General features: G+C 38.7%; 2 protein-coding genes across 2 annotated transcripts in view; one reads left to right on the top strand and one right to left on the bottom strand.

The window, feature by feature from the left end:
* Positions 1 to 752: 752 nt before the first annotated feature.
* On the top strand, positions 753 to 1,852 carry PMCH (pro-melanin concentrating hormone). Its single transcript, XM_063309311.1, has 2 exons — positions 753 to 1,001; positions 1,613 to 1,852. Exons 1-2 carry the CDS (start codon positions 762 to 764, stop codon positions 1,850 to 1,852), a joined length of 480 nt encoding a protein of 159 aa, XP_063165381.1. The 5' UTR covers positions 753 to 761.
* Positions 1,853 to 2,851: 999 nt separating this feature from the next.
* The window catches only part of PARPBP (PARP1 binding protein), a 28,774-nt gene continuing 15,285 nt past the window's right edge, over positions 2,852 to 16,340 (bottom strand). The window contains exons 7-11 of the mRNA XM_063308419.1: positions 11,612 to 11,795; positions 10,655 to 10,821; positions 8,674 to 8,752; positions 6,698 to 6,860; positions 2,852 to 3,668 (exon numbers count right to left, since the gene is read on the bottom strand). Of these exons, the coding sequence (XP_063164489.1) occupies positions 3,340 to 3,668; positions 6,698 to 6,860; positions 8,674 to 8,752; positions 10,655 to 10,821; positions 11,612 to 11,795 (922 nt within the window). The 3' untranslated portion in view covers positions 2,852 to 3,339. The remainder of the gene's footprint in view (positions 3,669 to 6,697; positions 6,861 to 8,673; positions 8,753 to 10,654; positions 10,822 to 11,611; positions 11,796 to 16,340) is intronic.

The following is a 16,340-nucleotide window of genomic DNA, read 5'->3' as shown; positions in this document are numbered from 1 at the left end:
GAAAAGCACTAGACAGGGACAAAGCCAAGTTGTTCCTCACTCTTGCCACCATTCCTGTATCAAATCTGTCCCCTCTGACTACTCATGAGACAAAAACAGCTTTGCAACTCCTGTTTCAACAGATATTCTGTCCTAAGAAAGCAATAATAGTCATGGCATCTACTTCAACAGTAAAAGCACATGCCTGACATATTTAAAATTATATTCATGATCCCTCATTCCATACACACCTATGAAACCTTTTGCCTAAGTAGGAAGAGAAGTAACTGATTTGAATTCTCTTTAATATAAGATTCCATTACTTAAGACTTTTCCTCAGAGACTTTTTCCTCTTACTTCTCAAGAAGTCTTAGTTTTTAAAGTATGGATAATGAAGATTTTCCACCTTTTTCCCCCCCACACATGCACAAATTAATTCTTTTCTGAGACTGTGTGAAGTGGAATTTAAAGGTTAATTTAGAACTCAGAAGAAAAGAGTATATTCTGTGATACTTGATAAGGTAATCCAGAGTATTTGATGAACATATTAAAAAGCAGCTCATTGCCTATGGTTTGGAATAAAAGACATGTAATAGTATACAAAAGGTCACTCCTCTTTACTCATAGTTCTTTGAAAAAGGTGTAAGCCATTGAAGTGGTATCTATTCACTCTGCAAGCTATATAATAGCCTTTTTCTGACCGAGCACTATTTTCCAGTAAGCCTCGTTTAAGTAATATTTGAAGTTTGTTCACTTCCACGCAAACATCTAAACGTTGGAGAATGTGTATCTCATCCTATGCATTACTATTGATTTTTTCTCTTTTCTCTCAAGGGTCCTTACTTTCTGTTTCAAAGTCTATGCGAAAAGCAGAAGATAATATGCTGCTAAGTACATTCAGCCTTGGAAAGATAACACAGAATGGTGACAAATCTGGAAAGTCTCTGCCTGCATCTTCTTTTGAGCATTATAAAATAGAGGACAGCAGTTTTCTGGATGAAGACCGAAACCCACATTTCTCAGTGAGTTTCCTCTGTTTAGCTATTGCGTAACACAAATTAGCATTATGGAGAATAAATTTGTAACGAAACATTGGAATGGATTATTTCTGATATGTCAGTATATAATTGAAGTATGAATTAAGATTTGAAGCGGCTACCATACTAAAATCAAGTGAACAGAATGCCTTGTTTTGAATTATATTTGAAAGTGTTAATATAGTGTTGTTGAACAACTATTTTCAGTCTTAAGAATGTAAGTGAAATACATAATATTCAGCCTTAGTGTAAAAGCAAATCTTAATGTTGCTCTTACAACATCATTAATGCTTAAATTTACAAAGGAAAAAAAAACGTTAAGGTGACTTTGGCAGTTACCAATACATTAAGCTTAATTAAACAAATCAATGTTATTATTTTAGTATTAACATCCATGGGATATGTATATGTTCTACTTTGAAAAGGCTTGGTTTGATTCTTGATTTTATGCTCAAAACTAAACTTCAAAATAGCTAAAGCTGCAATCAGAAGATAACTCTTTTCTGAGAATGGCTCATTAGTGGGTTGAGGTCCAGAATATTTTTGTTTTGGATATTTTGCATTCTTTTCATCTATACTTTTTCTCTGGAGAGCAGAATATAGGTTACAAACATCATGTCATAAACTATGGCCAACCACAGAGCCTAAGTGTTAAGCAACTTCCTTATTTTGAACTGGAGGGACCTATGACTTTTCCATCAAATGCTGAGGTTGAAAATATTGAATCAATACAAGAAAGGAGTGAGACGGGAAGTGACGAAAACTCAGATAAATTGCCTGTCGGAAGAAGAGATTTTGATAGTAAGTTATATTTTCGGGTGACTGCAAAAAAGTAATACTATCTTAACTTGCTGAAATAATATAGTTGTAACGATTGAGATGACTAACTATGGCCACTATTTCTCCAATGATATGCAGAAGGAATCTAAGTAGAGCTCAAGGCAAATCCTTAAAATTTCTCAGCTGGCTATACTCGGGGGAGATGGGCGGTGATATAAATTTAATAAATAATAAATTTATTATAAATAATAATAATAATAATAATAATACTCCCTATGTATGTGACTAGGTGATCTGCATTGCTCCCTAGCTTTGGGGTTCCTTTTTCACTTGTACATGGCAGTTATTTGAGGGCCAAGAAGAGCCACATAACTAGTCCTCTGCTTTTGCTTTCCATCTGCCTCACCTCTGTGGCGCATGCTGCCCACCACTTTGTCTTGGGCAGTTGTCCTTACCCAATAATAGCAGCTGAGCCCCACTTTAACCAGTCAGCAATCCTCATGCTGCTGGGTCAGTTGTGGAAATTGCAGGGGCCATCCAGCCAGAAGGAAAGAGAATAACTGGCAGTCTGATGCCTCCAGAGTTAGTTCCATTGTCTAGATTCCCAGATATAAGAGTGTTTTCATCACTTGGCTTAGCAGGAGTGACCCAATCACTTCTCCCTCCTCTCACTCTAACTGCCTGTTTTAGGGTCTATCTTCTTCATCTTTTTCAATCCATTCACTCAAAAGGTAGCCACATTTCTCTGCCAAACTCCTGAAGGGTGGAGAAAGACTAGGGGTGCATTAGAAACCAGTCAATTTTAGCTCAAGTCTGCTCAGAAATAAACCAGTGTTCCATTCACCCATGTATGTTCAATTGCATCTCTATAAATATGTAAACAGCTAAAACTCTATTGAGCTGCCATCTTTTTATTATTAAAGGATAAACATAGCAATCATCAGAATGTACTTCTCAGAAAAAGAATGTTCTTTGTTTCTCTCAGTCTTTAAAAGACTGTAGGTTTCACTCAACCTTTTAAAGAGTGACTGTTAAGATGTAAGATACAAAAGCTAGAGTTTTCTAAAAATTTATCAGAAAAATTGAATTAAAATTTCAAGTTAGTGAAAATTTACAATATGCCACTACAGATGACAATATATTTAAACTCAGTTCATAAAAATATGTACCTGACAATTAAAAATTTGTGTGTTTTCTTTAGTGCTCAGATGTATGCTGGGAAGAGTCTATCGTCCATGTTGGCAAGCCTAAAACACCCCTGAATTGCATCACTTGGAAGATATAAACTCTTTCCTTGATAAGTCACAGAAATTGTAGTTGTGGTTAAAATATTGCTGTGTGTTTGTAAAGATTCTAACCTATGTCAGAACGCCACATGTTGAAACAAGTGTAAAATTATGATGCATTATTAAACTGAGAATTCCGCATAAAACTTGATGATTTAATTGTGCAAGTACTGTATATAGAAAAATTTTGCATAATCATGATTGCAATGGGAACATTAATGTAGTCAGCTTTTTGCCTTTTCAAGTCACTGACATTTTTACAACCTAAAGAACTGAGTTAATTTCGCTTGACCAGTAATAAGCTTATTTTTGGGTATAGTCTTACTGGATTTTCTCATTTCTTTTAGGTTGCTGTCCAAACTATTCTGGAATTTCACTGCAGTCTTTGGTTTCTTACGGTATATATGCCGTGGTGATTCATTTCCATTAGTGAATATATTTTCACTAGTTCTGTCCACCTGCTTCCTCTTTGGGTTCTTGTTCTTTGGCCGGCAACTTAATTTTCCTATTTCTTTTCTTGTCCTTCCATTCTGATTTCCAGAACTAGTTCCAAGTGTAGTATTTTCAAGTGATGAATGCAGGATTTCTGACGGTTAAGAAAACAAAACACTTTTTATAAAGGAGAAAGGGTATACTCTTCTTTTAATTGTTCTTCTTGTACACTGGCCACCATTGCTATCTTTCAAAAGAGACCGTGTTCTTGTAAATCGAGTTAACTAATTCTAATTAGTAGAGATAGCCATTTGAGCCACTGCCTTTAAGATAAAAAAAGTTCAGCAACCATTTGAGGAAATAGGCACATAAATAAACAAGAGTACCAGAAACAGTTCATTTTAAAAGCATGTGCAAATTACTGTAAAACATGAATAGGATTTTGATGGAGTGCCCAATCACTTAAGATATTGTGCTTTACTCTTGAGGAGTCCCAAGTATACTTGAACAGCCATTTAGCTGGACAAATACAAAAAGTCAATCTGGTAACCACGTATGCGGTAGCAGGTAATAATTCAGAGGAAAACAACAGCAAAGAGCCTTGGAACATTCAAGACAAATGAACTGATCACTGCATAAGCTTTTATGATCATGGGAACTGCTACAGTGTATCGATGTTCATTAGGTTCACATCCCAGATAGTTTTTGCAACACTTCCAGTGAGGTTTTAGTTACTCATCTCTATAAGCAAACATAGAAGACACCGTAGAACAGCAACAAGTAATGTTATTTTCAAGTAGGTCAAGTAGTTGGATCTCCTAATGATCTGTACTGAAACCAGTGCTACTTATGTGCTCATGTACGATCCTGTGTCAAGAAAGAGCAGAGTGGTAAGACTTGGGAGTGATACAAGGACAAGTGGGCGTACTTGGATCGAAAGTGGACAAAGGTGCTTCGGGACTGGTGTTGGCATCCTGGCAGCATCTGTCACCTGCTTTCTAAAGGAGCAGCTCCTTCCCTATGCTTCCATGGTAGCCATAAGAGTTCAGGAAAATACAAATTTGAGTTCAGGAGGCATTAAGGAGTCACACACTGTCACTGCCTTCTTAACTAAAACATATTTTCCTGAGCCCACACGGCTACCATGCAAACTCTGCAAAAGATAGAGCTCCAGTAGAAACAGCCAGTAGGTACCATGCCAGACTCCAAGTCCCCTTTCCTGTTTTGGATCCTAATATTACACACAAGTTACTCAAGACAGTAAAAACCAACATTAACTGCAAAGAGGTCCAAAAAAGATCTGTGAACACTGGGTGAAAGGGGGGCCTAACAGAATATGATTTCATGTAAGAGATTAGGAGAAAAAAGATCCTAATTTCATACACACATAGATGCAGCCTGAACTGGATTTAATAAAAAGGAAAGAGATATTGGATCATGATGAATAACACAATAATTTCCCTGGTTTGAAGGAAATGCAAAATTAACTGCAGATGGAGTCATTTACAGAATACTAAGAATATGCAGCTATTTGGATCTCTCTTGTGTGTGCTTGCTGAACTTTCTTAAAGAAGCTGAGGGGGGGGTTTGCATGACATCTGCTTGATCCCAGAAAAATATGTTTAACTTAAGGAAGCAATGACAGGGAATTGTTCTCCTCATGACAAAAGGATCTCAAAATACTCCCCACTACCAAAGCCCGGCACACTTTCTCTCCGCCCTATCACAAAAAACAGGTACTAGGTATGCCACATGTATTGGGTTAATTGAGAAAGCCCCTGGGGTTTCATAATGGCCATGAAGTCCTGAGATGGTCTTCTCAACATGGACAAAAAAGTCTCTCAGGTCCACCAGCCTGGAGTTCCGCAGGTCAGCTAGATCATGAAGAATGATTCACCAGAAATACCGTGTCCTCTCTCTCTGCCCCAACCTCAGTTACATGACCTCAAAACTGATGATAGATTATGAGCTAACATAACAGCCAAAACAATTATCTCCAGCCATCCAATCTAGGTTGATATTTGATCAAGCTCTCAGAACTTAGTCACTTGATCCATCTATGTAAGAATTGGTAATAAATCCTAATGGCTTTTGCATCATGGATGAATAATAATAATAATAATAATAATAATAATAATAATAATATTATTATTATGGCCCAACTTAATATTTAAATGCACCACTAACAAGACCAGAAGACAGATTGGTCAGGCAGCCTTAATGCTGAAAAAGGAAGAGGAACCAAAACACAAAACAACTTTGAAGCTAAGTTATACTTAGCTAACCAGTCTCTTCTGCAATGGCATACTTCTGACCTGACCCAAATTATTTCTTATTCTCTCTACTCTCACCCCAGATCACATCTTGCCATCATCTACTGCCAATAATTAGCTCTCAAAAGACAACCAACCAACAAGCAACACTTCAGCTGAAATCAAAACAAAATGATCTGAGTGGCATGCCTTCAGCCCCATGGTTTTGCTCTTTGATATTCTTCCTTTGAATCCCACTGACAATGTCCTTGTCACTCCTGGACAGCAAATCCTTTTTCTGCCCCTAGCCACTAGAATTGTTGAAAGTTAATGGAAAATGCTTGAGTCCCCAGTCCTCTCCAGAAGCAGCAGTAAGATCTCTGTGGGTGCACTTTTCCCAGTAGGTAGAATGTAACAAACCAAAGGTGTATCTAATTGCCCTGAAAAGTTTTGATTCCCTTCTTCACAAGGATGGAGTTTTGTGCTGCAAAATGGGAGTAAAGATTTTCTAAATTTTCACTCAGTCTCAGAACTATGGGTGATTTCAGGACATATCCTCATATTAACATTGTAAAGAAAGTTAAGTTGGCAGAGAGGGGAGGACTGCCTACAGTTTTGGGAAAACAGGACTTTTTTTATATAAATGCAACAAAATAAATAAAATAACTAGGTAAGTTCCATGCTGACTACAAAGAGCTAATAGATTCAGAGGCAACATAACATTAAATATCAACTGTAGGGAGGCAAATAGTAAGGACAGATTACTGCCATCATGCCTCCTAGGGGCATCTGATCAGCCACTGCAGCTGCTGAGATATGTCAAGTGGACCACTTCTACATTTGTATTGCAAGCAATTATTTCATTTATGTGGGGGAAGTTCAGTTGACTGAGACCATACACATTTATTCTGGTATTGTTGACTGAATTTACCTGAAGTTGATCTGTCATCAGTGTAAGGAGCTGCTGGTTTTTTGAGAGTTGGATATACATTTGTTGGGACCGGAATTGCATTGAAGTGTTGATCCTTTGCCTCGATTATTTGGTCATCTTTGTAAGTGCAAGCAAACTGAGATCTAATTAAAGGTTGCTTCAGCTAAAAAGGAAATAGATTAATATGAATTATACAAATGATGGGGACAGGATTTCTGTCCTACTGTGATAGCAACAGCAAAGCCCTGGCATTTTTTTTCCTTTTTTTAGCTCACTTGCTTGAATAATTAATTGTATACCAAAAAATTACTATATAATCTATTGCTTGTATTTCACACGAAAAAAATAACATTAAAATGTGTTTAAGAAAGCTGGAACTTTATTTGATTTTTTAAAGGACTCCTAACTTCATTAAAAGGAATATTTTTTCCATTGTATGCAAACATACATACAAACAAACATAGTGCAATATGTGAACACAGCCTGTATCTGGCCTAAGTCAAGGGTTCTTTAGCCAAGATTTACTGAATCAGCCACATCTGGCACATTTATAAACCACAATGGTTACATTCACATAACAGACTAACACAAATACATATTCACATTATGCAGTAGCTTAGTGTGATGTATGAGCAAGGTCACAGACGAAGGTCTCTTTCAGAAAGAATAGGTAGAGCCAAGAAGGAAGGGGGTCCAAAGACAGAAGGGGGAAGAATTCATGCAAGGTGAACCATCTTTAACTGGTTCTTGACTAAATCTAACAGGCAGGGGGATTAAAAAGAATTAAATGTATGTAAAAATATTTCAAATGTATTTGCACTATATTTTTGTTGTTGTTGCAACAAATATTGGGTCAACAATGGGTGAACATTAAAATAGCCTCTTATGTACCAGCAGTGAAGTAATTGATTTATTCACAAGGAGGTTATATTATGAAAGTTATCAAAGGAATTCAAAAATGGCATTTGGGCACTTCGAAGCTGTTCTCTTACAGAACAGAATGTTGTAGGAATATGGGAAAGGAAGTTTCCCAGTTTATGTTTATTTCAAACCTAAAATCAGAGAGAAAAAGTAGTAAGAGAAATAAATGAATCTTGGCACACAGAAGCAAGATTTTTTCCATTCACTGGCTTTGTTTTCATAACATTCCCCTACAGTATTTGGGGTGGTGGGGAGATATAATCAGTGTAAGGCAAATGCTGGCAAGCTCAGAAACAAAAGGACTGACACCAGACTGGTCTGTTAGAATAAAAATGCAAAGGTACCAATCACTTCTGCTGAGGAACAAAAGGCTCTCAAGCCGTTACAATGTAAAGGCAGGAGAAAAAGATGTAGAATTTTATCTTGGGTCTAACAATATATAGGTCATGAATTCTATAGTTTGCAGTGCTGATTTATTCCTTATTAAGGGCTTTTCTAGAGTCTGCAAAAAAAAAAAAGTATCTGCATGTTTAAATCTCTGGCTGGGAGCCTTCTAGTTCAAGTAGGAGAACATTAACAGCAGTTAAGCCCTGGCATCATTAATGTCCCTCCTGAGCAATGTGCACATTTCCACCTAGAGCTGATCTACCTTCTTAAAACAACAACAACAACAACAAATCCAGTAAATAGAACAGTAGTGTCAGCCTTGTGAGGTAGAGCAGACAGAAAGTATGCCCAGATAAGCTAATTCTACTTTATTGTAAGGTTACATTTACAGAATCTTGCAAGTCTAAAAGTACATTTCTCCCCCCATCCCCTTTACAGCCCAGAAACTAGGGAGGGTCTCTTCTGAGCTGCTTGCCCCATCCACATTCCTGCTGTGGGCTAAGTTAACTTTTATCTGCCTGTTCCCTTGGCTGCATCTCTTCTCTCTGTATCTCAAGATCATTCCCATATACCATTACAAGTAGTATATCATAATACATAAGCAACAAAGGTTAGGTTTAAATAAATGCTTCATCTTGGGGGGTGAGAGAGATTTATGGTTAGTCTACCTTAACTTTTTCACGTACTGCCATTTGAATCCGCTGTCTCAGAGCTTTGGGAGAAGATCCATTGGATTGTGTTGGAGATCTGTATTAATATTTAAATGAAATGCAAGCAACAGTGGTAAGCATAAAACATGTAAGTTACTAGCCTTATATGACATGCATTTGTAGATTTAGAATACTTGTTAAGAACATTAAATAAAGCACATGACCACAACCCCTATAAAGCGTAACCAACCAACCAAGGATTTCTGAAATTCAGAACCTTTTGTCTGTGTGGTGTTTAATCCATTTCTGAGAAGAAGCCAATTTACTTAAAGATTTCCGCTATAAAATGAAAGCTTCCATAGGTGTTTAACTTCCATATGTGCATAGGAGTTCCTACACCTGATTGTGACAGCTTGATTGGATCAACTAAAAATTAGTAATCTAGGTGTTCCTCCTTTATCTCACTTTTTATGCTGTTCACAATTCTAGTATTTCTCCCCTTTCCTGCTACTGAATTTATGTCTTGGTGAAGGCATTCACTTGGCATGTTTATGCTGAAGTATTCAGTAAGGAAGTATCAGTAATCTTTTCAGCTAGAACCATCTATCCAGCTCTTAGTAACATAAGACTAATTGTGTTAGGTAAGTATTTTTAACATCCTGGTTGCACCTTGAGGTCCCAAGTATTTCATCTGATTTTCTTTTGCAATAGCCATAAATTTCATGACCAAATACTGAGAAAAGAATTTTGAGAGACAGCATTCCAAAAAGCTGATATTTCTGATGCAGAACAACACACTATTCATTCTAAAAGTTGCAGACCTCTGAATGCATTGTGGCCTTAGCCCTCCATGTACTCTCTTCTGGCCCTCTGCAAACGATTAATTCTGACAAATGCAATATTCCCCCAATCTTTGGCAGTTACTAAGCAAAGGGGAAAAAAAAGGGAGGTGGGAATGGAGAATCAGAAAGGGACTGAAAGCATGCTGAGCATGGCTTGTGCAATTCTTTCCAACTTCTTAATAGCAGCTCTGCTCTGGTCATTGACTGAGAGGGAAGAAAGAGGGGGCTTAGAATTCAGTTGGCAACATTCCAAGTGGATGTCCAACTTCCTCCCCCATATGGATGCACTGGAGAAATTTTCAAGATTTTCACACCATAACCTCCACTCTTCTTTTGTGTTTTCCCCCCTCACGCTAAATTTGGTCCCATGCTGTTCAGTTTTCAGAAAGTTATCATGCTTAGTGACTGTTAGACACAATTCCAAACCTTCTTATATAATTCTTTCAAACATTCCACTGGGCTGGATAGAGCAAACAAAGTAGGGAGCCAGAACATAGCTTCTGGAATTCTTTTCCAATGGCTTTATCAACAATGGTCACAGAGGATGTCTACATTTTCAGTAATATGTTGCATCTATGTATGTATGTTTCTGCTCTCCACTTGTCTTGCGTCTGGGTTAGTGCACACTGGGAAACACAGAGTGGGTGGCATATACTCTGCTCTGGGTCAGGTAACTGGAAGGGGAAAAAATGGGGGGCTTAGAATGAAGAAGTTACCAACATTCCAAGATGCTTGTCAGTTGTCTCTTTCATAGGGATATATTGGGGTAATTTTTCATGACATTTTTTTCCCACAGCCTGTAGCCAGATTTGGCCCTTTTTCAAGCTCAGCAATTCTTTTGCAGGCTTTTCCTCAGACACCAATTTTCTGGCGCTCAGTTTTTGGAGAGTTAGCCTACTGATAGATAGAAACTGTCCCAACACACTTCACATAATTTCTTTTTAATATTCTAAAGGGTTGGAAAGAATAAAAAGGAGTGGTAGAAAGGGGCAATGAAAAACTGTAATTGCTCACTTTGGGGTCTGGCTTTTACCATCCTCATCATCATGCAGCTCCCAGCATATTTTCTCCAAAAAAACATAGTTTTTAACAAAACAGGTTAAATCTGCCTCTTCTTCTTCTTCATCACCACCACCACCATCATACTAAGAACTTACTTGAACAATAGCATGGTAGAAGGAAATCCAAATTCTTCACCAAACAACAAGAGAGCTTTGTTGCTGAAAGGAGGATGACTGGCTGCTTCATCTAAAACAGCCAGTAAAGACTTCACAGTATCTCTGCCGCAGTAAACAGTGTCATGGTTTATAGAATGTAGTTTTGGCTAAAATTAAAATAACTTCATTAGGTATATTATATGATAACTATATTAGCTACTGTATATTAGAGCACACTGAAGAAATTTGATCATAGAATTTATATTATCATATTTTGCAATCCAAGCTTCCTAAGCAGGTTGGCATGATACAAACTTTTTCTTAAAGCCTGAATTGAAATATACTGTATATGGCAACATATTAAAAAAACATGTTTATTCATATTTGTTTTTTTTTCTTAATCGTATGCATATTTCTGGAGAAAACTGACCAATGTCAGATACAATTTCCTCATTAATCATGAATCAACTGGTTCTGAATAATTCAAGGCACAGTTTGTACAAATAGGGTACAGGAAACAGTACAGTGCACAGATGGATGTTTATACAGGCAAAATGCATGAAACTGCCATGAGATTCAAGCAAGGCAATAAAATTTTCCCCAGGAAGAGTTAGCCAACCTGGTCAGGAGAAATCGCAGATAAATCACTAAGGTAAGACAGGGAAGGTAAAATAAAAACAACCACTGCCAAAAAGTACTTGGAGGGAGGGTAGGGAGGGAGAGTAGAATTTCTTGGAGATTAAACTAATTATCAGCACTATATTAAAGGAGAAAGCCTTTTCTTCTTGGAGAAAATCTGCCCAGTTAAAATAAGACCTTTTTAATAGACATTACCATTTCCAAGGTTGTTCAAAGCAGCTATTTTCTTCAGCTAATTGAACAGGAAATAATCAGGGCATTTAGGGAAACATCTCTCTTATATCAAGCAATTTAGAAGAACAAAAGGGGGCCCCTTACTCGGGCTGGACTGATTCCAGTAGCGCTAGCTGCCACAGCCTCATGCTGAAAATTGATAATATTTTTAATCCTCAAATCCAAATCTTGTACAACTTCCTCTGCTGCTTGACAGAAAGGATCCCTGCTGTTTCGGCCTTTTATCAACTGCATCTTGATTGTTGATAGAATTCGGCCTCCTGCATGTCTAAAAAACAGACCTAGGTCATTTCCATATTCATTTTGGCACTATCTTAAGATATTTAATAATTTGAAAAGAGAAAATATTCACAGTTAATCAAAATTGCTCAGCAAACAGCTTTGATCTGTTCAGATGCACAGCATCTTGCAATGAGATCTTGCCTTTTAATGAAATCATTTGGTGTTACGAATTGGGAGATTACAAGAATGAAGAAGCAAGGACAATAGACTCCTACTTCACTAATGCATTATTTAAACAGCAAAGGGGAATAACTTGTTATTGGAAGGGAAAGGTTTTAATTACATTACCATAGATTAGCTCGCATTATCCAAATCCTGCTTAACCACTAGCATTTTGAAATCATCTACCTTGCTACATAACATTTGTTTTCCATCTATTTAGGAGCACATTAACTTATGAACAGTGTTTTCATAAAGACTGATAAACTGTATTTTTAGACAGAATTTGAAGCACTTTAATAATACAGGATGGAAAGACAAAGTTTTCTAACTACCTTCATAATATAAAACACACTCCTAAAGATACATAAGTCAGTTATACATAAGTCGGTTTCCAACTTCTATTGCAGGCTACTATAACCAGGAAATAGAAATCCAGTTGAAGTTATATAAATAGGAGCAAGTTTGACTTTAAATTGGAGCAGTTAAAAGCAAAGAGGTTTCATCTCCTTTCAATACTTCTTTGAAGTTAGATAGTACATGGATATACAGAATGAAAAAAAAAAGCCAACTGTCCTTCTCTCCCACTTGTTAAAGGTAACAGGCTTTTGGCTAGCATATTAGGAATTAGATATGTATTCTGAACACTTATTTCCACCTTCTGGAAATCTTCCTTCCATTACAGTAGTCTAAGTTTGATTCTTCAGCAAAGGATCGTTACCTTGCCGTGGTGCTGGAGCTTGAGCACCTCAATGATGCCATGAGCTAAACCATGAAGGGCCACCCAAGACGGGAAGGTCATGACAGAGAGGTCAGACTAAATGCGATCCCTGGGGAAGGTAATGGCAACCCACCCCAGTATTCTTGCCGTGAAAACTAAATGGATCAGTACAACCAGAGATATGTTGGTATACCATCAGAAGATGAGACCCCCAGGTCGGAAGATGGTCAAAATGCTACTGGGGAGGAACAGAGGATGAGTTCAACTAGCCCCAGACGTGATGACGCAGCTAGCTCAGAGCCAAAAGGACGGCTAGCGGCCAACGGTGCTGGTGGTGAACAGCGAATCCGATGTTCTAAGGATCAACACACCATTGGAACCTGGAATGTAAGATCTATGAGCCAGGGCAAATTGGATGTGGTTATTGGTGAGATGTCAAGATTAAAGATAGACATTTTGGGCGTCAGTGAACTGAAATGGAATGGAATGGGCCACTTCACATCAAATGACCACCAGATCTACTACTGTGGACAGGAGAACCACAGAGGAAATGGAGTAGCCTTCATAATTAATAGTCAAGTGGCTAAAGCAGTGCTTGGATACAATCCAAAAAACGATAGAATGATCTCAGTTCGAATTCAGGGCAAGCCATCTAACATCACAGTGATCCAAATATATGCCCCAACCACAGATGCTGAAGACGCTGAAGTAGAGCAGTTCTATGAGGATCTGCAGCACCTACTGGACAACACGCCTCAAAGAGATGTTATTTTCATCACAGGAGACTGGAATGCTAAGGTGGGCAGTCAAATGACACCTGGAATTACAGGTAAGCATGGCCTGGGAGAACAAAACGAAGCAGGACATAGGCTGATAGAATTTTGCCAAGACAACTCACTCTGCATAACAAACACTCTCTTCCAACAACCTAAGAGACGGCTTTATACATGGATTTTACCAGGTGGACAACACCGAAATCAGATTGACTACATCCTTTGCAGCCAAAGGTGGCGGACATCTATACAGTCGGTAAAAACAAGACCTGGAGCTGACTGTAGTTCAGATCACGGACTTCTTACTGCACAATTTAGGATCAGACTGAAGAGATTAGGGAAGACCCACAGATCAGCTAGATATGAGCTCACTAATATTCCTAAGGAATATGCAGTGGAGGTGAAGAATAGATTTAAGGGACTGGACTTAGTAGATAGGGTCCCGGAAGAACTATGGACAGAAGTTCGCAACATTGTTCAGGAGGCGGCAACAAAATACATCCCAAAGAAAGAGAAAACCGAGAAGGCAAAATGCCTGTCTGCTGAGACACTAGAAGTAGCCCAAGAAAGAAGGAAAGCAAAAGGCAACAATGATAGGGGGAGATATGCCCAATTAAATGCAAAATTCCAGAGGTTAGCCAGAAGAGATAAGGATATTTTTAAACAAGCAATGCACAGAAGTGGAAGAAGACAGTAGAATAGGAAGGACAAGAGACCTCTTCCAAAAAATTAGAAACATCGGAGGTAAATTCCAGGCAAAAATGGGTATGATCAAAAACAAAGATGGCAAGGACCTAACAGAAGAAGAGGAGATCAAGAAAAGGTAGCAAGAATATACAGAAGGCCTGTATAGGAAGGATAACAATATCGGGGATAGCTTTGACAGTGTGGTCAGTGAGCTAGAGCCAGACATCCTGAAGAGTGAGGTTGAGTGGGCCTTAAGAAGCATTGCTAATAACAATCAGCAGGAGATGACGGCATCCCAGCTGAACTGTTCAAAATCTTGCAAGATGATGCTGTCAAGGTAATGCATGCTATATGCCAGCAAATTTGGAAAACACAAGAATGGCCATCAGATTGGAAAAAATCAACTTATATCCCCATACCAAAAAAGGGAAACACTAGAGAATGTTCAAACTATCGAACAGTGGCACTCATTTCACATGCCAGTAAGGTAATGCTCAAGATCCTGCAAGGTAGACTTCAGCAACTCATGGAGCAAGAATTGCCAGATGTACAAGCTGGGTTTAGAAAAGGCAGAGGAACTAGGGACCAAATTGCCAATATCCGCTGGATAATGGAAAAAGCCAGGGAGTTTCAGAAAAACATCTATTTTTGTTTTATTGACTATTCTAAAGCCTTTGACTGTGTGGACCAGAACAAATTGTGGCAAGTTCTTAGTGGTATGGGGATACCAAGTCATCTTGTCTGCCTCCTGAAGAATCTCTATAACGACCAAGTAGCAACAGTAAGAACAGACCACGGAACAACGAACTGGTTTAAGATTGGGAAAGGAGTACGGCAGGGCTGTATACTCTCACCCTACCTATTCACCTTGTATGCAGAACACATCATGCGACATGCTGGGCTTGAGGAATCCAAGGCTGGAGTTAAAATCGCTGGAGGAAACATTAACAATCTCAGATATGCAGATGATATCACTTTGACGGCTGAAAGCGAAGAGGAACTGAGGAGCCTTATGATGAAGGTGAAAGAAGAAAGTGCAAAAGCTGGCTTGCAGCTAAACCTCAAAAAAACCAAGATTATGGCAACCAGCTTGATTGATAACTGGCAAATAGAGGGAGAAAATGTAGAAGCAGTGAAAGACTTTGTATTTCTAGGTGTGAAGATTACTGCAGATGCTGACTGCAGTCAGGAAATCAGAAGACGCTTAATCCTTGGGAGAAGAGCAATGACAAATCTCGATAAAATGGTTAAAAGCAGAGACATCACACTGACAACAAAGGTCCGCATAGTTAAAGCAATGGTGTTCCCCGTAGTAACATATGGCTGCGAGAGCTGGACCATAAGGAAGGCTGAGAGAAGGAAGATCGATGCTTTTGAACTGTGGTGTTGGAGGAAAATTCTGAGAGTGCCTTGGACTGCAAGAAGATCAGACCAGTCCATACGCCAGGAAATAAAGCCAGACTGCTCACTTGAGGGAGCGATATTAAAGGCAAAACTGAAATATTTTGGCCACATAATGAGAAGACAGGACACCCTGGAGAAGATGCTGATGCTAGGGAGAGTGGAAGGCAAAAGGAAGAGGGGACGACCAAGGGCAAGATGGATGGATGATATTCTAGAGGTGACGGACTTGTCCCTGGAGGAGCTGGGGTTGTTGACGACCGACAGGAAGCTCTGGCGTGGGCTGGTCCATGAAGTCACGAAGAGTTGGAAGCGACTGAACGAATAAACAACAACAGGATAGGAAGGACCATACTGGGCAGTAATATGTGCCAAAAAGATCTGGGTGTCTTGGTGAATCGCAATCACAAGCTGAATGTAAGTCACAGTGTGATGTAGCTGAAACCAACTAACCCACTCATAGACGGCAACAATAGAATTAGACAGGTAGTCCTCACTTACCAACCATTAGTTCAATGACTGAAGTTATGATGGGGCTGAAAAAAATAACTTTATAGCCCTTTACAGTGTCTCTCAGCCACATGGTCACCATTATAGTCAGTATGCATTGTCCTGTGCCTGACCTGTCGCTTTTCCCCCCCCCCCTCCTTGCAGTGCGGATTGGAGAGAAAGGGATTGCAAGAAAGTAAGCTGTTTGCTCTTCTACACATCAAGAGCAATGCAATCGCACCAGCATCAGGAAAGGGTCAGGCAAAGGAGAGACTGCCTACAGAAATCACGTTTTTTCTCC

The sequence above is a fragment of the Candoia aspera genome, chromosome 7 (assembly GCF_035149785.1).
Source record: "Candoia aspera isolate rCanAsp1 chromosome 7, rCanAsp1.hap2, whole genome shotgun sequence".
Lineage (NCBI taxonomy): Eukaryota > Metazoa > Chordata > Lepidosauria > Squamata > Boidae > Candoia > Candoia aspera.
Note: the sequence above shows the minus strand (reverse complement) of the source record. Positions and strands in the feature narration are given on the sequence as shown.